The sequence below is a fragment of the Nestor notabilis genome, unplaced genomic scaffold (assembly GCF_000696875.1).
Source record: "Nestor notabilis isolate BGI_N333 unplaced genomic scaffold, ASM69687v1 scaffold19157, whole genome shotgun sequence".
Lineage (NCBI taxonomy): Eukaryota > Metazoa > Chordata > Aves > Psittaciformes > Psittacidae > Nestor > Nestor notabilis.
Window position 1 is genome coordinate 1737 of NW_009938153.1, and position 19632 is coordinate 21368.

At 54.3% G+C, this 19632-nt stretch overlaps 2 protein-coding genes across 2 annotated transcripts in view; one reads left to right on the top strand and one right to left on the bottom strand.

Moving 5' to 3' along the window:
* Positions 1-446: 446 nt before the first annotated feature.
* Positions 447-9612, top strand: LOC104409355 (arylsulfatase G-like; the record flags this gene model as incomplete). Its single annotated transcript, XM_010019194.1, is given in 6 exon segments — positions 447-555; positions 5019-5139; positions 8662-8752; positions 9048-9093; positions 9095-9360; positions 9488-9612. Coding segments are annotated over 6 exon segments (758 nt in total), but the record flags the coding sequence as incomplete, so codon positions are not given.
* Positions 9613-10446: 834 nt separating this feature from the next.
* The window catches only part of WIPI1 (WD repeat domain, phosphoinositide interacting 1), a gene marked incomplete at its 5' end in the record, with an annotated part of 19275 nt that continues 10089 nt past the window's right edge, over positions 10447-19632 (bottom strand). The window contains 8 exons of the mRNA XM_010019195.1: positions 10447-10972; positions 15161-15261; positions 15991-16112; positions 17321-17428; positions 17604-17768; positions 18159-18266; positions 19156-19226; positions 19550-19632. The exon at positions 19550-19632 is cut by the window's right edge and continues 10 nt beyond it. Of these exons, the coding sequence (XP_010017497.1) occupies positions 10925-10972; positions 15161-15261; positions 15991-16112; positions 17321-17428; positions 17604-17768; positions 18159-18266; positions 19156-19226; positions 19550-19632 (806 nt within the window). The remainder of the gene's footprint in view (positions 10973-15160; positions 15262-15990; positions 16113-17320; positions 17429-17603; positions 17769-18158; positions 18267-19155; positions 19227-19549) is intronic.

A 19632-nucleotide genomic window follows, 5' to 3' on the forward strand; every position in this document is an offset into this window, starting at 1 on the left:
AGCAGGCTGGGAGGGCTGTTGGTGCTCCACCACGCAGAGGGCACCTACAAGGGCTCTTGAATCCCCTGGCATAAATTCCTACATTTCCCACTTGCTCCGTGTTCTCACCTGACACCAGAAGTGGGTGGAAATGTGGCTGCTCTGGCAGTTGGCTGCAATTCTCACCACTCACTGGAGCAGAGGACAAACACGAAGCAGAGGACAAACACAAAGCAGTGCCAAAGGAGGCTCCCTTTCCTTTCCCTTTCCCTATTTCTTGTTCCCTGCAACTCCTCTCCCTCCCCTGACCCTCTCCAGCGAAATCATCCTCCTTGGGGGTCGTTTACCCCATCTCTGCCTGTAAGTAGCTCCTTTCCCAGGGAAGCCCTGGGATTTTCCCATTGCCTCCTGAGCAGCAGGATGCTCCTGAGCAGCAGGATGCTGAGCATTGCCCTTTTCTCTTGCAGGTGGGAGCTCAGCAAAGCAAACAACGTGGGAAGGAGGGCACCGGGTCCCAGCACTGGTGTATTGGCCCGGCCACATCCCTGCCAAGCGGACAAGCCGTGCCCTGCTCAGGTAAGAGCCCCGTTGGGAAGGACACACCATCCCCACACCGGGACCTAGGTGATGACCTGGATTTTGGCTGCATCAGCTGCTTGTGCTGGTTATTGCCAGCCTTGTGCCAGGCTCTGTACTTTTGTCCTCTCCCAAGCCTGTAAGACTTTAATGCTTCAGCAAAGAGGAGTTGAAAGGGCTTTTTGTGCGGCGGTGGATTGGCGTTGGGCTCCGTGTGCCTCCCGGCCGCGGTGGCTGAGTGCCTCCCGTTAATTAAAAGATGACGATGTTCCCTCTCCCCACCAAGAAGCAGGCTCAGGCTTTGTGGTTTGTGAATGACTTTATGTGGAGGAGGGTGCGGTTGTGGGAAAGGCTGGATGGGGAGATGGAGCTTGCAATCAATGCAGGATGCGGCTGGGATGGGAGCGGTGGGGAATGGATGCAGCCTCCTGCTCCTGGCCTCACTGGAGTGGGTGACATGGAAGGGGCATTAGTGCAGCAGTTTGCACCTCTTCATGCAGCAGTTTGCACCTCTTCATGCAGCAGTTTACACCTCTTTGTGCATCAATTGCATCATTCCCTTGCAGCACTTGCGCCCCTCTTTACAGCCCTCCCTTGCAGCAAATGCAGTGGGGATCAGGGGGCCACAGGTAGAGAAGTGTGGGGCGATGCTCTGTCCCCTTTTATCCCTTAAAGCAAGCAATGGTGGAGGTCAGGGTGGTGGGGCCATGGGTTGATGGGTGTTGGGAAAGAGCATTCCACCTGCTGGGAGTTGGTCCTGACTGGTGGCCCCTGGAGGCGTTGGGTGTTCCTGAAGTCCATGGGATAAGCTGGAGCCGTTTACTCCTTACATGGCCTGAGGGCAGCTCTGGGAGGTGGGATTTTGCAAGTGGGGGAAGGTTGGATCGTAAGCTGAGGTCTGGTAGAGGGGATGGGGATGGGGAGCTCACAGCACCCATTGGGTTTCACCTCCAAACCCTTCTATGGTGGCGGGGGTTGTGGCTCGACCTCTGGGACATGGGGCAGAGCTGCCAACCTGTGCCCGCTTGGACAGTGCAGAACCAGTGCCTGTCCCCATCCCGTGTCCCACCAGCCTCCTGCAGCCCTGCCGCCAAGCCCAGGCATTCCCTTTATCTCCTCACCCTTATCTCCTGCATTTCCCAGCTCCAGCCCAGCAGGTTGGACAGCTGGAAGCGCATGAAGCTGTGGCAGCACGGGCTGTGCTGCACGTTGGGTGCTCGGGAAGTGGCTTTGTAGCTCCCCAGGAGACACAGTGCACCCAGTGTCCTCCATGGCCCAGCATCGCCATGGGGCCATGCCCGGGTGGTGCAGGGTGATGCCAGCTCCTGTTTGGGACCCAGCCTGGGGGCACGAGTGATGGCTTATCCTCAATAAGGTGTCACCATTGTGGTCCCGGCCATGGCTTGAGTTTTGGACAGGGGATGCAGAGGGATGCAGAGGGATCATAGAATCCCAGAGTGGTTTAGGTTGAAGGGACCTTAAAGCTCCTCCAGCTCCAACCCCTGCCACGGGCAGGGACACCTTCCACTAGAGCAGGTTGCTCCAAGCCCCTGTGTCCAACCTGGCCTTGAACACTGCCAGGGATGGGGCAGCCACAGCTCCTCTGGGCACCCTGTGCCAGCGCCTCAGCACCCTCACAGGGAAGAGCTTCTGCCCAAGAGCTCATCTCAATCTCCCCTCTGGCAGGTTCAAGCCATTCCCCTTGTCCTGTCCCTACATCCCTTGTCCAAAGCCCCTCTCCAGGTTTCTTGTAGCTCCTTTAGGCACTGGAGCTGCTCTGAGTTCTCCCCGGAGCTGAACAAGCCCAGCTCTCTGAGGGATGTTGAGGGCAGGGGCTGCTTGGTGCTCACAGCATGTCAGGGCACGTGGCTTTTCTCTGCACTTAGACACCCCTCAAAGAGCAAGCACGTGAAATAGGGCAGTTGAAGGCTGATGGGGAAGACCAAAAACCTGGTATGAAGAGAACGAAATCAGTGTGCAGACACAGCTGGGAGACCGCCGCATGCGAGGAGCGTCCTCTGTACGGTGGGATACCCCGGGAAGGGCAGGAGCTGGGCCAGGGAAGGTGTTAACTCCCTGCGTGAGCCTCCTTCTGCCCCTGAGGTTATGAAAACGCTGACATGGGGTCTGCAGAAGCGCCTGGTCGGGGCTGTGCCTCTCCCAGCATCGCTTTGGCATCGCGTCCTCCCGCGCCGGGAGCGGAGGGGTGAGAGAGGGTGAGCGCGCCCCGGGGCCAGCTCTCAGCGCTGATGCAATGCCCTGGACCTGCACCTGCACGCTGCCTTCTGCAGGGAACTGCCCCGTCAGCCCTTCTTAATCATAGTTAATTGTCGGAGCTGCGCTTCTGCCCGTCCCTGTCCCGATCCCAAAGTAGGGCATGGAAGAAATAGGTCAGTGGGATGGTGGAGGGGCACATTGCACCAGCGTGGCTGGGCAGGTTGGGCAGGCGGGTATGTGTGTGGGCACTGCTGGTTCAGCTGCCTGCTGCTGCCTGCAGCTCCTCACCGCCAGGCAGGGCAGTATTCGTGCCCGGCCTGCGCATCCCAGCAAAGCAGGCAGGGAGCTGCCTGTCCTTGGGTGCTCCCAAACCCTTTTCTCTCCATGTTCGGGGTGGTGGCAGGATGTTGGAGTGAGTTTTAAGCCTTTCTTGACCAGGGCAGGGTTGGAAGCGTGGCTTCCCTCTCCCCGCACGCAACCTTCCCTAGCTTCAGGATGTGCCTGCTGCCGAGGTGTTTGCTTTGAGCCCAGCTTTGACCAAAATCTGTGCGTTTTTATGCCTTTTTCCATTGGCTCTATCTGCCTGTGGCCAGGGGGATCTTCACCCACCATTGCCCTCAATCATGTCCTTCCCACCTCTATTTCCAGCAGACCCATCCCATGGGTTGAGGCTCCTTGGTCCGTGCGCACCATGCTGAGGGCCAGATACTGATGGTGCTGAGCACCCCGGGGCCAGCACACGTTCACCAGGGCCTGCCCTGGGCTGTCATTTGGGTGCCCCTGGGCTGACCTCGGGTGAGGTGCTGGCCGGGATGTGCCCTGCCTTGGACCCAGCGGGGAGCCGGAATTCCTTCGGCTCCACAAGCGCTGTACCGGGGCTGCAGCTCCGCAGTGTTTGTGCTTATTGTTCCCTCCGTCTCTTAGCAGCTAAATGGAAACGTGTTGAGTTAGAGAACCAGGGGCCCTTATCCCCGGGCTCTTCCCTCTCTCTGCTCACGGAGCCACCATCACGCACTGGGCAGGACAAGTGCGGTGGCAGGACCATGGTAGCACCCTGAGGTCCCCAAGTTGAGGGATCTGGTGCTTTCACCTCCTCCAGTGACTGGAGCAACCCCCGAGCTGCTCAGCTAAATGGAAACGTGTTGAGTTAGAGAACCAGGGGCCCTTATCCCCGGGCTCTTCCCTCTCTCTGCTCACGGAGCCACCATCACGCACTGGGCAGGACAAGTGCGGTGGCAGGACCATGGTAGCACCCTGAGGTCCCCAAGTTGAGGGATCTGGTGCTTTCACCTCCTCCAGTGACTGGAGCAACCCCCGAGCTGCTGGCACGAGGGGTTTGCAGCCAGAGGGATGCAGGCTGAGGCCCTGTTGGGTGCTCAGCACCAGCTCATCATTCCTGTGCCATCGGTGGTGGTGGGACGGACACTTGCGCATCGCGGGAGTGGGATGTGTGGGGTGAGGGTCAGACACGGGGGGCTGTGAGCATCCTGTCCCCCCCCAGCAATGACTCTGCTCGACCCACGGCCCCTCCGTGCCATGGGGATGTGCTGGGTGGTGGCGAATTGCCATGGCCAAGCTCCATCCCCAGAGTCACAGGCAGCAGGCGGGAAAGCAGAGACTGTCCCTCCGCATCCCCATGGATCCGGAGGGACCCCGCTCCTTCCCTGCATCCCTCCACATCAGGAAGCGACCGAGGCTGAGCCCTGAGCGCTGGTTTAGTGGCTGAGGCCCCTGCGGGTGGAAACGCTGACGGGTGCTTTGGTGCGCGCCGAGCAGCTCCGCTCTCACGTTCCACCCTGGCCGCTCGGCTCCTGCAAGAGCGAGACCACATTTAACTGGGTCCACGGGATCTGCTCCCATTGGCATCGAAATTCCCGGTGCCAGCGCTTTCCCCGGGGGGTGACCCACTGCCTTCCCACAAGGGACAAAGTGGGGGCTGATCCTGACCTGCGGGTGCGGGATTCGCTGGGCACAGGGAGCAGCAGATCCTGGCTGAACCCGCAGCGCCTGGCTAGGCGCCGGCGCCGGGGCGGGAGGTGAGTGATGTGAGTGTTGCCAGGGCCCAGCCGCTGCTTGGAGCCGGCTTTAACCTTTTCTGCTCTTGGGGTGGGCGCTGAGAAGCTGCTTTCCCCCCACTAAAGCACTTCCCGGTTACAGTGCACTGAGTGCCCAGGGGCTGCGGGTGAGCTGGGGGGACCCCGCGGGGATCTTTGCTCCTTGCTCTGATGTGGCACCTCTCTCCGCAGCACTCTGGACATCTTCCCTACGCTGGTGGCTCTGGCTGGGGCGGCGCTTCCCCCGAACAGGCGCTTTGATGGCTTGGATGTGTCTCCGGTGCTCTTTGGGTGGTCGGATGTGGGGCATAAGGTAAGGCAGAGACCCCCCCTGGTGCTATCCCCCTCCTTACAATAGATCCCATCACCCCTGAGCATCCATATGGGGATGGAAAGGTGATGTGCTGGGTTGTGGGAGCATCGTGCTCCTGGCTTGGAGGATGAGGATGGCCGCAGACAGCCCGGTGCTGTACCAAGACTCAGGGTACTCGGGTAAAAGGGCTTTTGGATTAACTGTTTTATGCTTTGCTCATAAACCTGGGATTACAGGTAAGAACAACATCCTGCTGTGCCTGCCTGTGCCTGCTGTCCCAGGGCTGCCATCCAGGGGGATGCTTGGGCTTGCCGGCATCCGGAAGGTGCATCAGTGTGGGAAAGAAAAGATCCCAGGGGCTCAGCCCTAGCTGTATCCACTTATTTATCCTATTTTATATGCCAGATCAAGGCATAAGGAAGTCTTCCTTCTCCCAGCTCTTTGTTATCACTGATGCTGAAGTGGGGCAGCACACCCTGTACCTTGCAGCTCTCTGTCCATACAATAGGAGCTGCTGACAGCAGAACCAAGTGGTGATGCTCTTCTGTCAGGGTGCCACGAGATTGGTGCAGAACCAAAGGAAAAAGGGTAAAAAAAGAAGTGACTTTAACAGCAGCACCACAGATAAAGCCTTTTAAAGTTTGCTTTTCAAGTCCACCCTCCTGCGAGCACCACGAGCCAGCTCCCAGTGGGGGTCCTGGATTTGCTTTCTGTGTCCATCAGGGGTTTGGTATTTGGTTCGTATTTATGGAACCCTCTGTTGAACCGTGAGGGAAAGCAGGGAAGTGGATGGGATGCGGCCAGCGAGCTCCACTGTGCTCCTCGTGCTCCTCACCATTAACCCTCTTTTAGTGCCCCTGTGGCGTCGGGATGGGGGTTTTGCTGGGAGTGATGGTTTGCTGGGAGTGATGGTTTGTTGGGAATGGTGGTTTGCTGGGAGCAATGGTTTGCTGGGTGTCAGGGCAAAGGGATACGAGCCGGTGCCAGCCATTCCGGTGTGTCGGGGCCTGTGCCAGCCATTCCGGTGTGTTTCAGACCAAGGAATGAAGTCCTGAGTTACAATTCACCACCAGCTCCGTGGCTTCCCCAGCATCACCCCAGCCCTTTGTGGGGGGGTTTATTCTGCAATCAGGGGTGAATTAACCCCTGTGGGGCTGGGAGCCAGTGGGTGCAGCCGGGTTGTTCCTGCCATTCCCTGTAGCATGAGCATCCCCAGGGCATGGATCCAGGGATGGGATGGATCCAACCTTGGGTTCACACACAGAGCACCCACGAGCTCCAGCTTCATGTGGTGATTGGAAGCAAGTGCAGGTCCCTGCTCCCCCCCTTCCCTGCCTTTCATCCCCACTTGTGAGCGCTGGTAGCAGCCCCCCCTTTGGTGCTGCAGGGTTTTCCTTGTCACAGGTCCTCCAAAAGCAGCTCCATTGCTCATCCCACCACCCAACAGCCTCTTCCCTAACTGGGGTCCCTTGGGATAAACCAGTGTAACCTTGCTCAGCGCCCCTGTGCACCCCGCGCCGGCGCAGGCTGTGATGGGGCTGGGGTGACACCGAGGTCCTGTTCTGAGCAAGGCTGTTTGCAGTGAAAATAAACACATCCCCGAACGTGTCAAGGGTACAAGTGTCACACAAATAAGCTCTTTCCATGAGCTTCATGGTGGAGGGGGGTGTTTAAACAGCCCAGAGCTCAGACAGTGGCTTTTCCCCCCTTTTCTATGTTTCTTTCAGTTAAAATAACGAAGTCAGGGATCAATAGAAGTGTTGCAGACCTGGGAATGTTCCTTGAAAGGGCTCAGTCGAAACCAGCTCTTTAATTATGCTGTAAATTAGAATAGATTTTCTAAACGTGGGGCTTTGTGAGGCAGGTTTAGGAACGTGCTTGGTGGTGGTGAAGGAGGTTTAAGTGCCTTTACACTGGGATGGCAGCGTCCCAGCTGTGCTGCTAAAGGTGCAGGCACAGCTTTAGGGCTGGAAGCAGAAGGATTGGTTCAGTTCCTGGTACCTTCATGGGCCCTTGAATATTTCCTGATTTCTTCTTGGAGCTGGTTTATTCCAACCAAGGAGTGTAAGGGGGCTGTGTAGCAGGACTTTCCCTTGCAGCTTGCACTGCACCACCTCCTCCACTTCACAGCCTCATTTTTTAACCCTAAACGTGATTTTTAATCCAGATTCCAAAAGGTGATTTTTTGGTTAATTTACTTTGCAACAGAAGGTGATAAAGGAAGCAGAAAGCATCCAGAAATCACCCCCCATGCTGAATCCTGGCGTGTCTTGGGGAGGTACCAACCAGCCCCCCAGGGTGATCGGACAAGGGGTGATGGGTTTAAACTTAAACAGGGGAAGTTCAGGTTAGAGATAAGGCAGAAGCTCTTCCCTGTGAGGGTTCTGAGGCGCTGGCGCAGGGTGCCCAGAGAAGCTGTGGCTGCCCCATCCCTGGCAGTGTTCAAGGCCGGGTTGGACACAGGGGCTTGGAGCAACCTGCTCTAGTGGAAGGTGTCCCTGCCCGGGGCAGGGGGTTGGAGCTGGAGGAGCTTTAGGGTCCCTTCAATCCAAACCAGGCTGGGGTTGTATGATGCTAAGGACACGCCGGGCACCTGCTGAGGCATCGCTGCGCTGCTCACGCTGCTCCTGAGCTTGGCCCCTACGACTGCAGCAGATGTTTCTGATTTTTAGCACAGTGGAAATTTCTTGAATCACTTTTAAACTCAATTCCCAGGGAGGAAACCTCAAGTGACTCACCCCTCAACGAAGCCATTGGCTCCACAGCAGATACTATCTGACGGAGGAGCCCGCCGAACCGTCCAGCTCACTTGTCTTCTCGCTCCCCTGTGCCAAAGCAGGCGTCCTGCACGGATCAAGTGTCCTAATTACTCAAAGAGTGGGATTCGACCCACCCTTCCCTTCTTCTTCCCTTCCTCCTCAGCCGCGTTCCCTGTGCCGGGATGGCTGTTGTTAGGGAAGGGAGCGCTCGCACAGTGGGGTGAGTCAGCGGTGGGATGATGGACCGGGAGCGATGTTCCAGCACCTCACCTACCCGTCGCATGAGCTCACCCTCAGCTTGGGGCTTGCTGCTGGCCCCAGGCAGGGATCTGGCTCCCTTAGATGTCCCTGCAGTTAACTGAGCTGAGAGCAGCGAGGAGATGGGTGTCTCCTTGGCACAGAGCAGTGGTGGGTGACAGAGAGAACATCCCTGCTCCGAAATACTCTGCCCTGTGCTGCTGGAAGCTCTCACACCTTTATGATCACTTTCTTGCAGTCGAATTGGTCTGGGGAGGTGAATTCGGGGTGTCCTGTGTGCAGGGACAGGTTGGCACAGGGAGATGCTGCTGTTTCCCAGTGCCCTTCTGCTGTTCCCTCACCCTTCAGCAGCCAAATTTCAGTTGGTTACTCACAGTCCGGGGGCTAAATGGTGTCTAAATGTGTGCATGGATGGGATGTGATGTTGTCTGGGCAGGGAGCGGGTCTCACAGAGCAGTTTTCACTCTGCAGTGGGCTGATGGGCCCTTTTCTGTTCTTTCTTCAGGTTCTGCTCCATCCCAACAGTGGGGCAGCTGGGAAGGATGGTGGGATAGAGGCGCTGCGGCTGGCTCAGTACAAGGCCTTTTACACCACAGGTACTGGGGCCTTTTATTGATCATAAAATCTGGGAAAAAGCTTGTGGAATTCTTGGTTCACTGCAAATACAGGTAACAACCAACTCAGGTTAATTCAAGTAAGAGCAACCCCAGTGAGGAGTAAGTATGTGTTCACCTGTGTCTGCATGATGGCTTTGTTGGCCCCAGGAGCACTCTCGGACTAGCAGCAAGACCCAGGCTCCCGAAGCCGGGACATGGTGGGACTGGGCCATCACAGACAGAGGATCATCGAGGGCACTGTGGGACTCAGTATTTCCTCTCATTTCCTCCCTAGGAGGAGCAATGGCTTGTGATGGGAGCACCGGGCCGGCCGAGCATCACCCCCCTCATTTTCAATCTGGATCACGATATCCAAGAGCAGGAGCCTCTGGACATGGCATCCAGAGAGTACGAGGAGGTGCTGCCTGCAATCAGCAGGGCTTATGCCCAGGCCCTGGAGGACATTGCAACAGACAACACCTCGGTTGCAGATTACTCCAAGGACCCGGCCGTGACGCCCTGCTGTGACCCACAGCACGTGGCCTGTCGGTGCCACGCATGGATCACGATATCCAAGAGCAGGAGCCTCTGGACATGGCATCCAGAGAGTACGAGGAGGTGCTGCCTGCAATCAGCAGGGCTTATGCCCAGGCCCTGGAGGACATTGCAACAGACAACACCTCGGTTGCAGATTACTCCAAGGACCCGGCCGTGACGCCCTGCTGTGACCCACAGCACGTGGCCTGTCGGTGCCACGCACCCGGAGCTCACGGAGCCGCGAGGGACCATCGCATGGAGAGGAGACCAACGCGACTCCTGTGTCTCTAAGTGAATGGCTGCCCCGGCTGCTCCGCTCCTGAGCCTGTGAACGGGACTGCTGTGGCTCCAGGCTGGAGGTTGGCCACTGGGAGGGATGGGGCTGTGCACCCCTTTGCTCCATGTGATGAAGCACTAGCTCAGTTGTGGGTCCGTGTGAGCGCACGGAGCAGGGCTGTGCCCACAGCAGAGCAGGGCACTGCTTTACCTGGTAGGCACATGGACAGAGACAGGCTTTTTGTAGGGCTCTACCTGGGAAAGAGCCAGGTCTTGGATTTAAACCACCTTCTGTGAAACATGGATTTGGGAGAGAATTCCTCTGGGATATTTGCTTGGCCTTCCTCTAGAATGCACCTTACAGGAGCGGCTGGGGGCTCCCTTTTGGTGCTGAGACACTGAAGTCCATTGGCTTAAGAGAGAAGATCCTGGCGGGCACAAGGCCAGTGCTCTGGGAAATGGAGCCCCTGCCCCAGCAAGTGAGGTTCATTAATGGGGTTATCTTAAAGACCCAGCTATAACAGAACAGGGTCCTGGGCTCCCCTTAGTGCCACCCTCCTCACGGGCAATGCCAGGGGTGCAGATGGGGTGAAGCAGCTCTTAGAAGGCTATTCTGGGCAGATGCAAAGGCAAAATCAAAGGTGCAACTGAAACCTAAGACACCCCTGGGACTTCTCAGAAGCTGAGTGAGGGCTTTCTGAAGCAATTTTGGGCTCTGATTTACATACACAGATCTCTCTTTGGACAAGCCACGGACTGGTATGGACGTGGGTCGGGGGGTGTGGGAGCAGCACCCACCACCAGCTCCCCAAACCCACTCTCCACTCACAGCACTTAATCAAGACTGACATCTTTAGGGCCCCACAAAGAACAGCAGGAGCTGCAAGGGACAGAGCGTGACTTTATTCTGTCTTTCAATATAGCAAATGGCATCTCTAAAATCACTGCAAAAATACTTTGCCTGGGTAAAATAGTATGTAGATACTGTACAAAGACATAAGTTTAATATCTCTTCCTCTAAGTACATTTATACACATAAACCAGCATAAATTAGAAAAGGGACAAATGGGTATATAAAATCCTGGTTACATACAAATCTGATTAAATTAGCATTTACACTGTGGCTCTAACATATGGATTGTTAAATATAGCGATGTGCACACAGTACACAGGCACCCCCCAGACAGGAACCGAAACCAGGGGCCAGGTATTCACTTACTATAGCAAAAAAGCAGTGGCCCACCTTGGGTTTTACTTATTTGTTCTCGTCTTGGGGACTCCCAAATCTGTTCTTCCACATTCCCGGCTTTTCCAAGGCGCTTCCCATCAGCCGTCCTACGCGCGGATGTTTGCTTCTCATCATGACCTCTTCGCTTTGCCCGGCTGACCTCCACGGCACAAGATTATCTACCAAAATCAAAACAGAACGGCCTTACTTTTCCCAGCAACAGGGTTTGTTTCAAGTTGGGTTTACGCACATGGGAGGAGAAGTGGGTGGGGGGTGTCCTGTCGTGTTTTACTTTCCATTCAAAGGAGGATTTGTGGGTGGTTTTATTTATTTACTCTCCCCCTCCCCAAATTTACAGTCCTGGGAACAGGAGCCATCTGGTTTGGTGCTAAGTGTGTCTTGCCTCTAGCTGGCACTGGGCTGAGCGCTTGCAGGAGATCAGTCACTGGGGTCAAGTCCTTTTGCCTTCCTAATTCATCCCCTAAAGCTGAGCTCCTGGCATGGTGGGAAGGGAAAGGTGTGCGTTGTGCATCACCGCATCTCTCTGGGGTCTCCAGGTGGAGCCCAGAGATAAACACCAACAGGTTAGACTGGATTAGGTGAGGGGAAGCTCAGCCCAAGTATCAGCAAAGCCTCTGAGAGAAAGAGTAAAGCAGGCGCGTGAAGAACAGGCAGCAGCGAGGACCCTGAACGACTTCACATCAGCTACTAATGCCATGGGATGAGGCTGGAGACCCTGGATGAGATGAGCACCTACTGGTGGACACCAACCACGAGCCAAGGCACAGATCTCCCCTTTATCAGCTCCATCCTGGACATGACCTGCATCCTGCAGCGGTGCTATGTGAGCCCCACAGCCCGAGCTATAGGAGGGTCTGTGCCAGCTCCTTCTCCTGGGATCTGTCTCTCCATGGGCTTCAGGACCATCACTTGCCTGGTTTTGAGGCACAAGCATTGGCACTGGATTGCACATATCCCACTGATGAGTTTAATCCTGCAAGCCCCAGCTGTCAAAATGCCTGTCTAGTACCAGAGAGGCTGCTGTGAGGAAGAAGAGGCCAGTCAGGTTCTGCCCAACTTGCTCATCCCCTGTGAAACACGATTACGAGTAGAGCTTCACTGCAAAATAAATGGCCTTTCCTCTGCTAACAGCCAACTGTTGAAAAGATCACTTGAAATCATTAATGATGGTGCAACAGAACCACCATCCAGCAAGGAGCAAGGAAGAACCTGGGCAAACACCAGTCCCACGGAGCCAGAGATGCATCTGCAGCCCGGTCACTTGTATGGAGTGGTTTGGAGCAGTGGGATGTGTGTGGACCCCACGCTGGGGCACTGATGGGCTGCTGGAGCTCGTGCTCCTGTACATCCTTCTTAGGAGCAGGCGTCAGTGGGAGCTGCACTGCTGGGGGGGTCTCCTTCCACCCTCTGCAGCAGCATCCTCTGGAAACAGTCCTGGAGGTAGCCAGTGATCGATGTAGAAGAGATGCTTTTAAAGGCTGTGTATCAGTGAGGAGAAGCTGTCTTTGAAGAGCTGCCCGCTGAGTGCAATCCAGTCTGAGTTAATGAAATGGTTGTCCTGATGAAGCCTCCACATCACCTCTGGTCCCCAAGCTGACGAGCTTCAGCGTGCAGCCAAGTACAGGATGGATGATGTATGCCTGGAAAAGCACCGAGCATTCTGCTGGAAGAGATCACCTTTCCTATTGAATCCAGAAGTTTTAAGATCTCCTGGTTCCATTCCTTAGGTCCACACAGGCCATCCTGCTTGTTGAATCCTGTAGGATTCCTTGTGTCCAGCCTCACAGCACTACCCCAACGCTGTTCTGACCACGCAGTGGCTCCCCAAAGTGGGGCTGGCCAAGCAGTGCCCTGCCTGGCCTGAAGCACACCCCAACAGCTCCCGACACCATTGGAAACCTCGCCAACACTGATCAACCCACAGGGAAGCGGGAGCTGCTGGGGCAGGTAACCAGGAAACAGCCAGAGCTGGGTTTGCTCTTCCCATCCCACAGAGCTGCCTTCTCCTCACCTGAGGCCTCAGCCTGCTGTCCTGCTCAGTGACACCTGAGTCCTTTCTGCGTGAGGCCAACAGTGGACCTCAGAGTGTTTAATCCACCCCATCAATGCAAGCAAGAGATGTAGCTGAACATGTTCAACCTCCTACCACGGGATCCTCCGCAGTCCCGGCACCATCAGTAGCAACACCCACATTCGCTCTTGTTGAGGCCACTTTTTATGAGCCCTCCTTGGCCTTCTCATCTCTCCTCTGATCTTCTGTTTAATGAAGAGGCAGTTTCTGACAACCAGCAACAGATTTTGATTCGAGATTGAAGCTGCTTTTCCTCCCTGTTAACAGCTGAGCCTCTGAAGTCTCGCTTGAGGTCAAGGGAAGGCAAGAGGTTTCAAAATGGAGAGGAACTGCTGGGTCTGAGCACTGCAGTTTCTCCAGAAGTATGTCTTAAGTTCAAAGCCATCCTCGTGGCGTGGGCTGCGGGCGAATATTCCATTTTGTCACAAGTTTTGAGGTTTTTAAATGTCTTTTTTGTTGCACACTGGAAAACAAACAGAACCCTTCCCATGTTTCCGCAAAGCAGAACGCTGTCAAAACATTTTTGTTGGATAAGGTCAGGTTTTCTCTCCCTCCTTCTCCACACTGAAGTGACCGATGCCTGAAACCCCCCTGGAACGCCTCGTTGAGACCAAATATCTCAGCACTGAGAAAACAGCAAAGTTCAGTGAAATTCAGAGCATCAAAACATCCTGACCAACAACCCGTGCGCAGCAAAGCAGCGGGAGCCCGCGCCGCACCGCCTGCTAACCCAAGGCAAGAGACGTTACCGTCAGCAAGAGAGGGGCAAAGCCCAAGTCCCGGCTGCAGAGGCTTCACTGGGAAGCTCCAATTGCTAAGTCACCAGATCAGGGAGTATTTCTGGAAAGCGCCTTCCCTCCCACACCATCTCCTCCCCAGCACTGCAGATCTGAGCTGCTCGCTCAGGTTCCTTACAGCGTGGGGCTCTGAGAGATCAAAGTTCCTTTAGGAAGTACCTGCTGTTGTACAGCAGGGGCTTGGGGCTGCTTTTATACAGCTTAATCCCAGCAGGGAGGCTCGTTCAGGAGCAGCGTGGTTCCTGCTCCCTGGTATTTGTGTGTCCCTAAACCACATGGTCAAGAGCAGGTTTATCAGAAGGAAGCAAAGGATTTCTCTCTGGCCCTGCTGCAACTTCCAGTGGCCTTGGCCACCACCTTCTCCTCCATAACAAGGAAGGAGGAAACAAGGAGAAAGCAAGGAGGAAGAAGGAACAGGAAGGGAGACATTTTAAATACGCTTCTTGGGTAATGGAGTTGGACAACTAGAAAAATCCTGTTCTCAGTCTGCAGCAGGTTATGTAACAGGTGACTGGTCTAAGGTTAGGCAACTGGAGTTGGATTTAGATAGTGCTGTTTCAAAGGGAGTCACTTTTTATCTCAGTAACACCTTGCATCAGTTAACAGCAAAGTGCCTCACAGAGGTCAGCCTCAGCCTATGGAACAAATCCTGGGATCCTGATAAAGTTTTTACTTCCTCCTTTTCAGGCAAAACTCCACAGCAGGATATGGAAAAACAGAGTAAAAGGGACTCAAAACTCTGCCAAGTCTACAACTTGAAATCCATTACAGTATTCTGCTGTATTAATGCATTACTAGTATGAAGACACCACTGATTACAACCAGATCATAGCACGGTACCAACAGGGGTTCAATACTTAACACAACAAGGAAAAGGAACTGGAAAGACACTGCCAGGCTTAAGTTAGGTTTTTAAAAGCCAGTATCTTCTCTAAATGGTAACTAAGAAAGTGCCATGTAAAAATCATAAATGAGTTTAAAACTCTGTTAATGCCTTTCATCATTGTCCTTGGAAAAGGAGTTTCCTTTTCAGTTAGATTGGACATGCAGAGACTGGTGAGGTTCAGGTATGTTCCAGCTGCATTCCATAAACTAACCCAACTGACTGTGAATGCAACAGGGAGTATTAAGTTTTTATTTCTAAAGAGTGGTATTGCTCAAGTGAAAGCTACTCCTGGTAATCCTGGAAATCTGCACAAGGCACAAAGGTTAGATCTGGATCTGAACTTCAATCTGCATCTGCACTTCATTCAACGAGTTCGTTCAGATCCATCTCTAGTTACTAGGCTTGATCATCTCTGCCCCATCTCCCGCTGCCATTTAGTGGGGTGTAATTTTCCTGGCACTGTCCCTATAACTTCATTAGTTATTTTAGGCTTCACAGTGAGCTGGGACAAGGTGGGGGCAACGGTATCTCTTCTGTAAGAGGTTAATTCTTCTTAGCATGAATTGCAGTTTTAAGGGTGCCGAATGCTCACAGGAGGAAACTCATTCTCATCATCAAGACACACGGGTCCAGTCGCAAACTCATGCTCTGGGATAACCTCTCCTCGCAGGGCACCGCCGTCCTCCGAATAACCTGTGCAAGTAGAAACACAAAAGGATAGGGATGGATGGATGAAAGGAGGCTGGAAACGAACAGCAGAGACACTGTTAGCACCTTTTTAGCACAGAGCTGCTTCCTCTGGCTTTTTGGCAGAGCTCCTGGGGACTGCGGAAGAGAAAGGTTTCTCCATCGACACTGCACATTAGGGAGTGGACTACATAGCTAGCTCCTGGTGCAGCAGCTTTCCTCCTCCACCATGAATGTAAGCACCAATTTCAGAGGAAGGTCCACATCTGTATGTGGACCTTTAGACTTGGCAATGTAATGAGATAGTCACCCAGTCTTCTGCAGCCGTTCAGTGTGAGGCTCATTAGGGTATGATGTTAACAGGTTTGGGAATGCCAAACAAAAATAGTGAGATCTGACTTCTCCAGCCATGGTTTCAGCTCCTGGAAACCAGCCTGGCAGCAGCTGCTGCTGACAAACCGTGAAGCTCGGATGTGGTTACTGCTCTGCTGGCGGGCCTGTTTGTGGTCCAGCTCTGCACAAGGAGCAGACGTGCTGGCAAGGGGTCCCGGGAAGCAGAGCAGAAGATACCTGGCCTGGTTTTGGGGCAGGGGATGAACCCGGTGAGCTCCAGAGAGTCCTGTCCCACTCTGCATTGCACAAGTGGTGTTTCTAGTTGAACCCTTGGAGGTTGGGAGACTTTTCCACTTTGTCCTGGGTGGCTTTTTGCTCCTGCCTGAAGAAGCAGATGCTTACCTGGCACAGTCGAAGTTGAAGGCACTGTACTTTGTCTGGCTACAGTTGCTGCATAAGATTGAGGTAATGGAGGCTGAAGGTCGTTTTCTTTGTTCTCCTCCATCTTTCCTGAGCCAAGGAGACTGTAAAGGAGGAACAGAGGGGAGAAGAGTCAGTTCTGACCCAAACCACTCCTCCCCCAGCACTGGCTAAGACAAGCACATGCACCCACATCTCCTTGAAGCACACCACCCATCCACATCACTGCATCGAGGCACTGCCTGCAGCCCTAACAGTACTGCAGAGGAGGAGAGCATTGTGTCTACAAGTAAAGCAGGGGGGAAGCAGAAGATAGGGAAAGCACTACTTCAGCTAGAGGACAATGCTGGCAGGAGAATAGAAGGGAGCAGATTGACCACAAAAGCTTTAGGTTACAAAGGCAAACAGTGTTTCTGATCACAGAGGGGGCTCCGAAAGGCTTCCAACAGGAGCAGACTAGATGGGAAAAGCAGCCCTGGCTAGTTTCGGATGGCGTTTGAGCAGAGATATAGTATGATGTAACGTAACTCATGACCCAAGGGCCCTTTTCAGTCCTCTGATGCTCAGAGGAACCCACATGACAAAGCTGGCCTGCCAGCTCCGTTGGGCCGCTCTGGGACGGGCGTCAGGGGTGTTGAGGGCAGCCGGAGCGCGCTGGACAGCGCAGCTTTGAAGTGCTTTTGTTCTGTGGCTTTCCCAAAAGCTGCTGGCATTTTCCTGGCTGTCAGCCACCTCCTGGCTTACAGCACATGTTCCATCCCAGCCCACTCCAAAGGCTTCACATCTGGAGCCAAGTGGCCCAGATGTGTGTGTGTGGGGTTACATGCTTAATGGAATTTGCATCCAAACTGAGCAGCACGGGGAAGGCTCTGCTCTGGCACTGCGTGCCTGCAGAGTGCATCTCCATGGGTTTTCCTTCATGGAAGCTCCCAGCCTCGCTCCACACCATCCTACCCCCAAAGTCAGGGCAGGAGAAGGTGCTCTGCTCTCCTGCCACCATAGTGGTCAGCGCTGTGCCGCTGAAGGCATCTCCTAAGGCGCAGCCTGCCCACCTCTGCCACCAAAGCTGAGATGTCCCACAACTGCCTAGGGATCTGAGGTGGCTCTGGTTTCTTCTGCAAGAAGCCCCACGTCCCTGTCTGCTGATGTGGTTCCCATCCACCTCTGTTGGATCAGGCAGCTAAAATCAAAAAGTTCTAATGTTCTTGCTCCTACAGATCCATTTTGTGCTTTCTGTGGAATTTCCCTTGATTTGTTAGAAGATACGTATCAGATACCTCTATCAGATGTGTCCAGAGGTATAGCTAGTTACCTGTGTTTCTTAATTAAGACACACTCCCCTCCATCTTGTGGGTCCAGGTTATAAATACAGAGATGTCCATCTGACGTAGTCACCAACAGTCGAGGCAGCTTCTGAATCCTAATGAGGAAAGCATCATGAGTCCAAACACCTCTGCACTCACACACACACATACATACCCCGCCTCGCTGCGTGCTCTGCAGGCAGGGTTCAAGATAAGGGGCCACAGTGGTGGTGTTCTGCAGAGATAGCTGTGTTTGCTCACAGGCAGAGGGATGCAGATGTCAGTACATACGTGGAGAGGGCACAGATGTTCCTTTGTCCGGAGACGTTCAGGCGGACAGTGGCGAAGGCTCGATCCTGGTTCATCATGCCCGATACCTGAGCAGGGAGGTAGTTGGTGGCAGCCTGGAACATCTTTCCCATGTAACCGCTCCAGGTTGGAGGCTCTTCTGGCCGGCTGAGGGGGGTCACAAAGCAGCATCAGTGGGGTTACCACAATCAGGGTGACAAAACAGACCAGGAATGTGCAAAACGATCCTGATCTTGGATATGCGATGGCTTGCTTTGGAGCACCTGCACACGCTGTGCACCAGCCTGGCTGGATACACAGGAAGGAGGCAGGGGACAGGGACAGTAATAAATCCAGAGCGGGCCTGGAGAGGCTGACAGTGGGAATATGCAGTGTGTAGCTTTTCCAAGGAGTGAATCCCTCAGGACACAAAGCCAAAGAGTTGGCAGCTGGTATTGCTCATGGAGAGTATGTGGTGAGGAAATGGAGTTCTGTAAAGGCAGGCCTTTGCAGCAGACACCCCTGGGCAGGCAGGTTAAGCCAGGCTAACCACCTCACCTGTCAGTGAGATGCTCCAGTTTAAAGATGTGCACGGTCTCCGTGTTGCTGGAAGCACAGAGGAACTGGGAATCCATGCTGAACACCAGAGAGCTGATGTTCACATACCTAGGGCCGAGCACAGACAGGACTGGTCACTTCATTTTATACTGTTCAAGGGGAACCACTCTGTTTTGCTCACAGAGAAGAGGATGGGGAGGAAGGAGACCCATACATGGTGAAGAGCACCCTGCCTGCCTGTGAGCTGACTGACTAGCATTTCCCTACTCCCTTTGCTCAGCAGAGCTGGGATTAGCTTCAAGCCAGTGCCAAACAGCCAGAGAGCTGGAAATGTCCCTGCTCACAGTTGTCTGTGGAGTGAACATCTGTGCCAGCCTTGCTACAGCAGCTAAAGCTTCTGGTACTGCAAAGGCCAGGGAGGATATCCAAAGCGCTGGATAGTGGGATACATCCAGCATCTCTTGAGCAGGTTCAGCAATGCCAGGGTGTCTCGGTCATGGCAGTTTCTGTACTTGCAGAAGTGGGTGTCAAACCACAGGGATGGGGAAGAGGGAAAAGTTGGGAATGGAGCTACTGAAAATATCTGAGGGAGGCTGCAGAAGGGCAGCCACAGCCCATTCCCGCCATCGAGACTTGGGCTCTGCACAAATGACTTAGCAGCTTCAAAGCCCCTCCTTTGAGAGAGTAAGAGTTGGGCTGATGATTTTGGGGACTTCATTATTTCAAGTAAGAAACAAGCAAGGACAGAGTGAATGGATTGAATCTACCTCTGTTCTCTGCCGTCGCCCTGTTCTGCGACACACTGAACTGAATCACTCAACTTGCCGGAGGCAGCTGGGTCTGGCACAATGGCATTTCTATCTGATATGTTCACTCTTGTTTTCCTTCTGCAAAAGATGCCAAAGGCACCAGGATCTGACGTTGCCCTGTCCTTCTCTTTACGTTTCTGCTCCGGGAGCCCTCTGTGTACTTGTCACTGACAGAAGAATGAACTGACCTTTTCATCCCTCGCCGGAATTCATAGAGCTTTTGCCCCCCAGGAATGGAAAACACACGAATGACTGTGCCCTGCAAAACATGCAAAGGGAAAGATCATGCAGGAGCAGGGCAAAGAGTGGGAGCCCTTTCCCTGACACACCCAGGAAACTCAGGATGTGCACAGGCCCCTCCTGTTTGCCAGCCAGGGTCAACCTGAACCTGAGGCACCCGAGTTGTACAAGTCAGAGTCCTTTTAGTGCCCCTCCTGTGCTGGCTGTGTTTAAGGGGTCCTGCTCTCCATGCTGCAGGCAGCTGATGCCCTGGAGCTGCCTGGGACCCTGCTGCCAGCCATGGGCAGAGCACAGAGGCTCACAGAGCACACAGGGAGGGTGCTTGCAGTGGCGCTTACTCACTTTCTCAGAGGCACTTGCCAGCTTCGAGCCAGTGGAGTTGAAGGCGAGAGCAGCCAGAGGCCCGTCATGAGCAGGGATGGTGG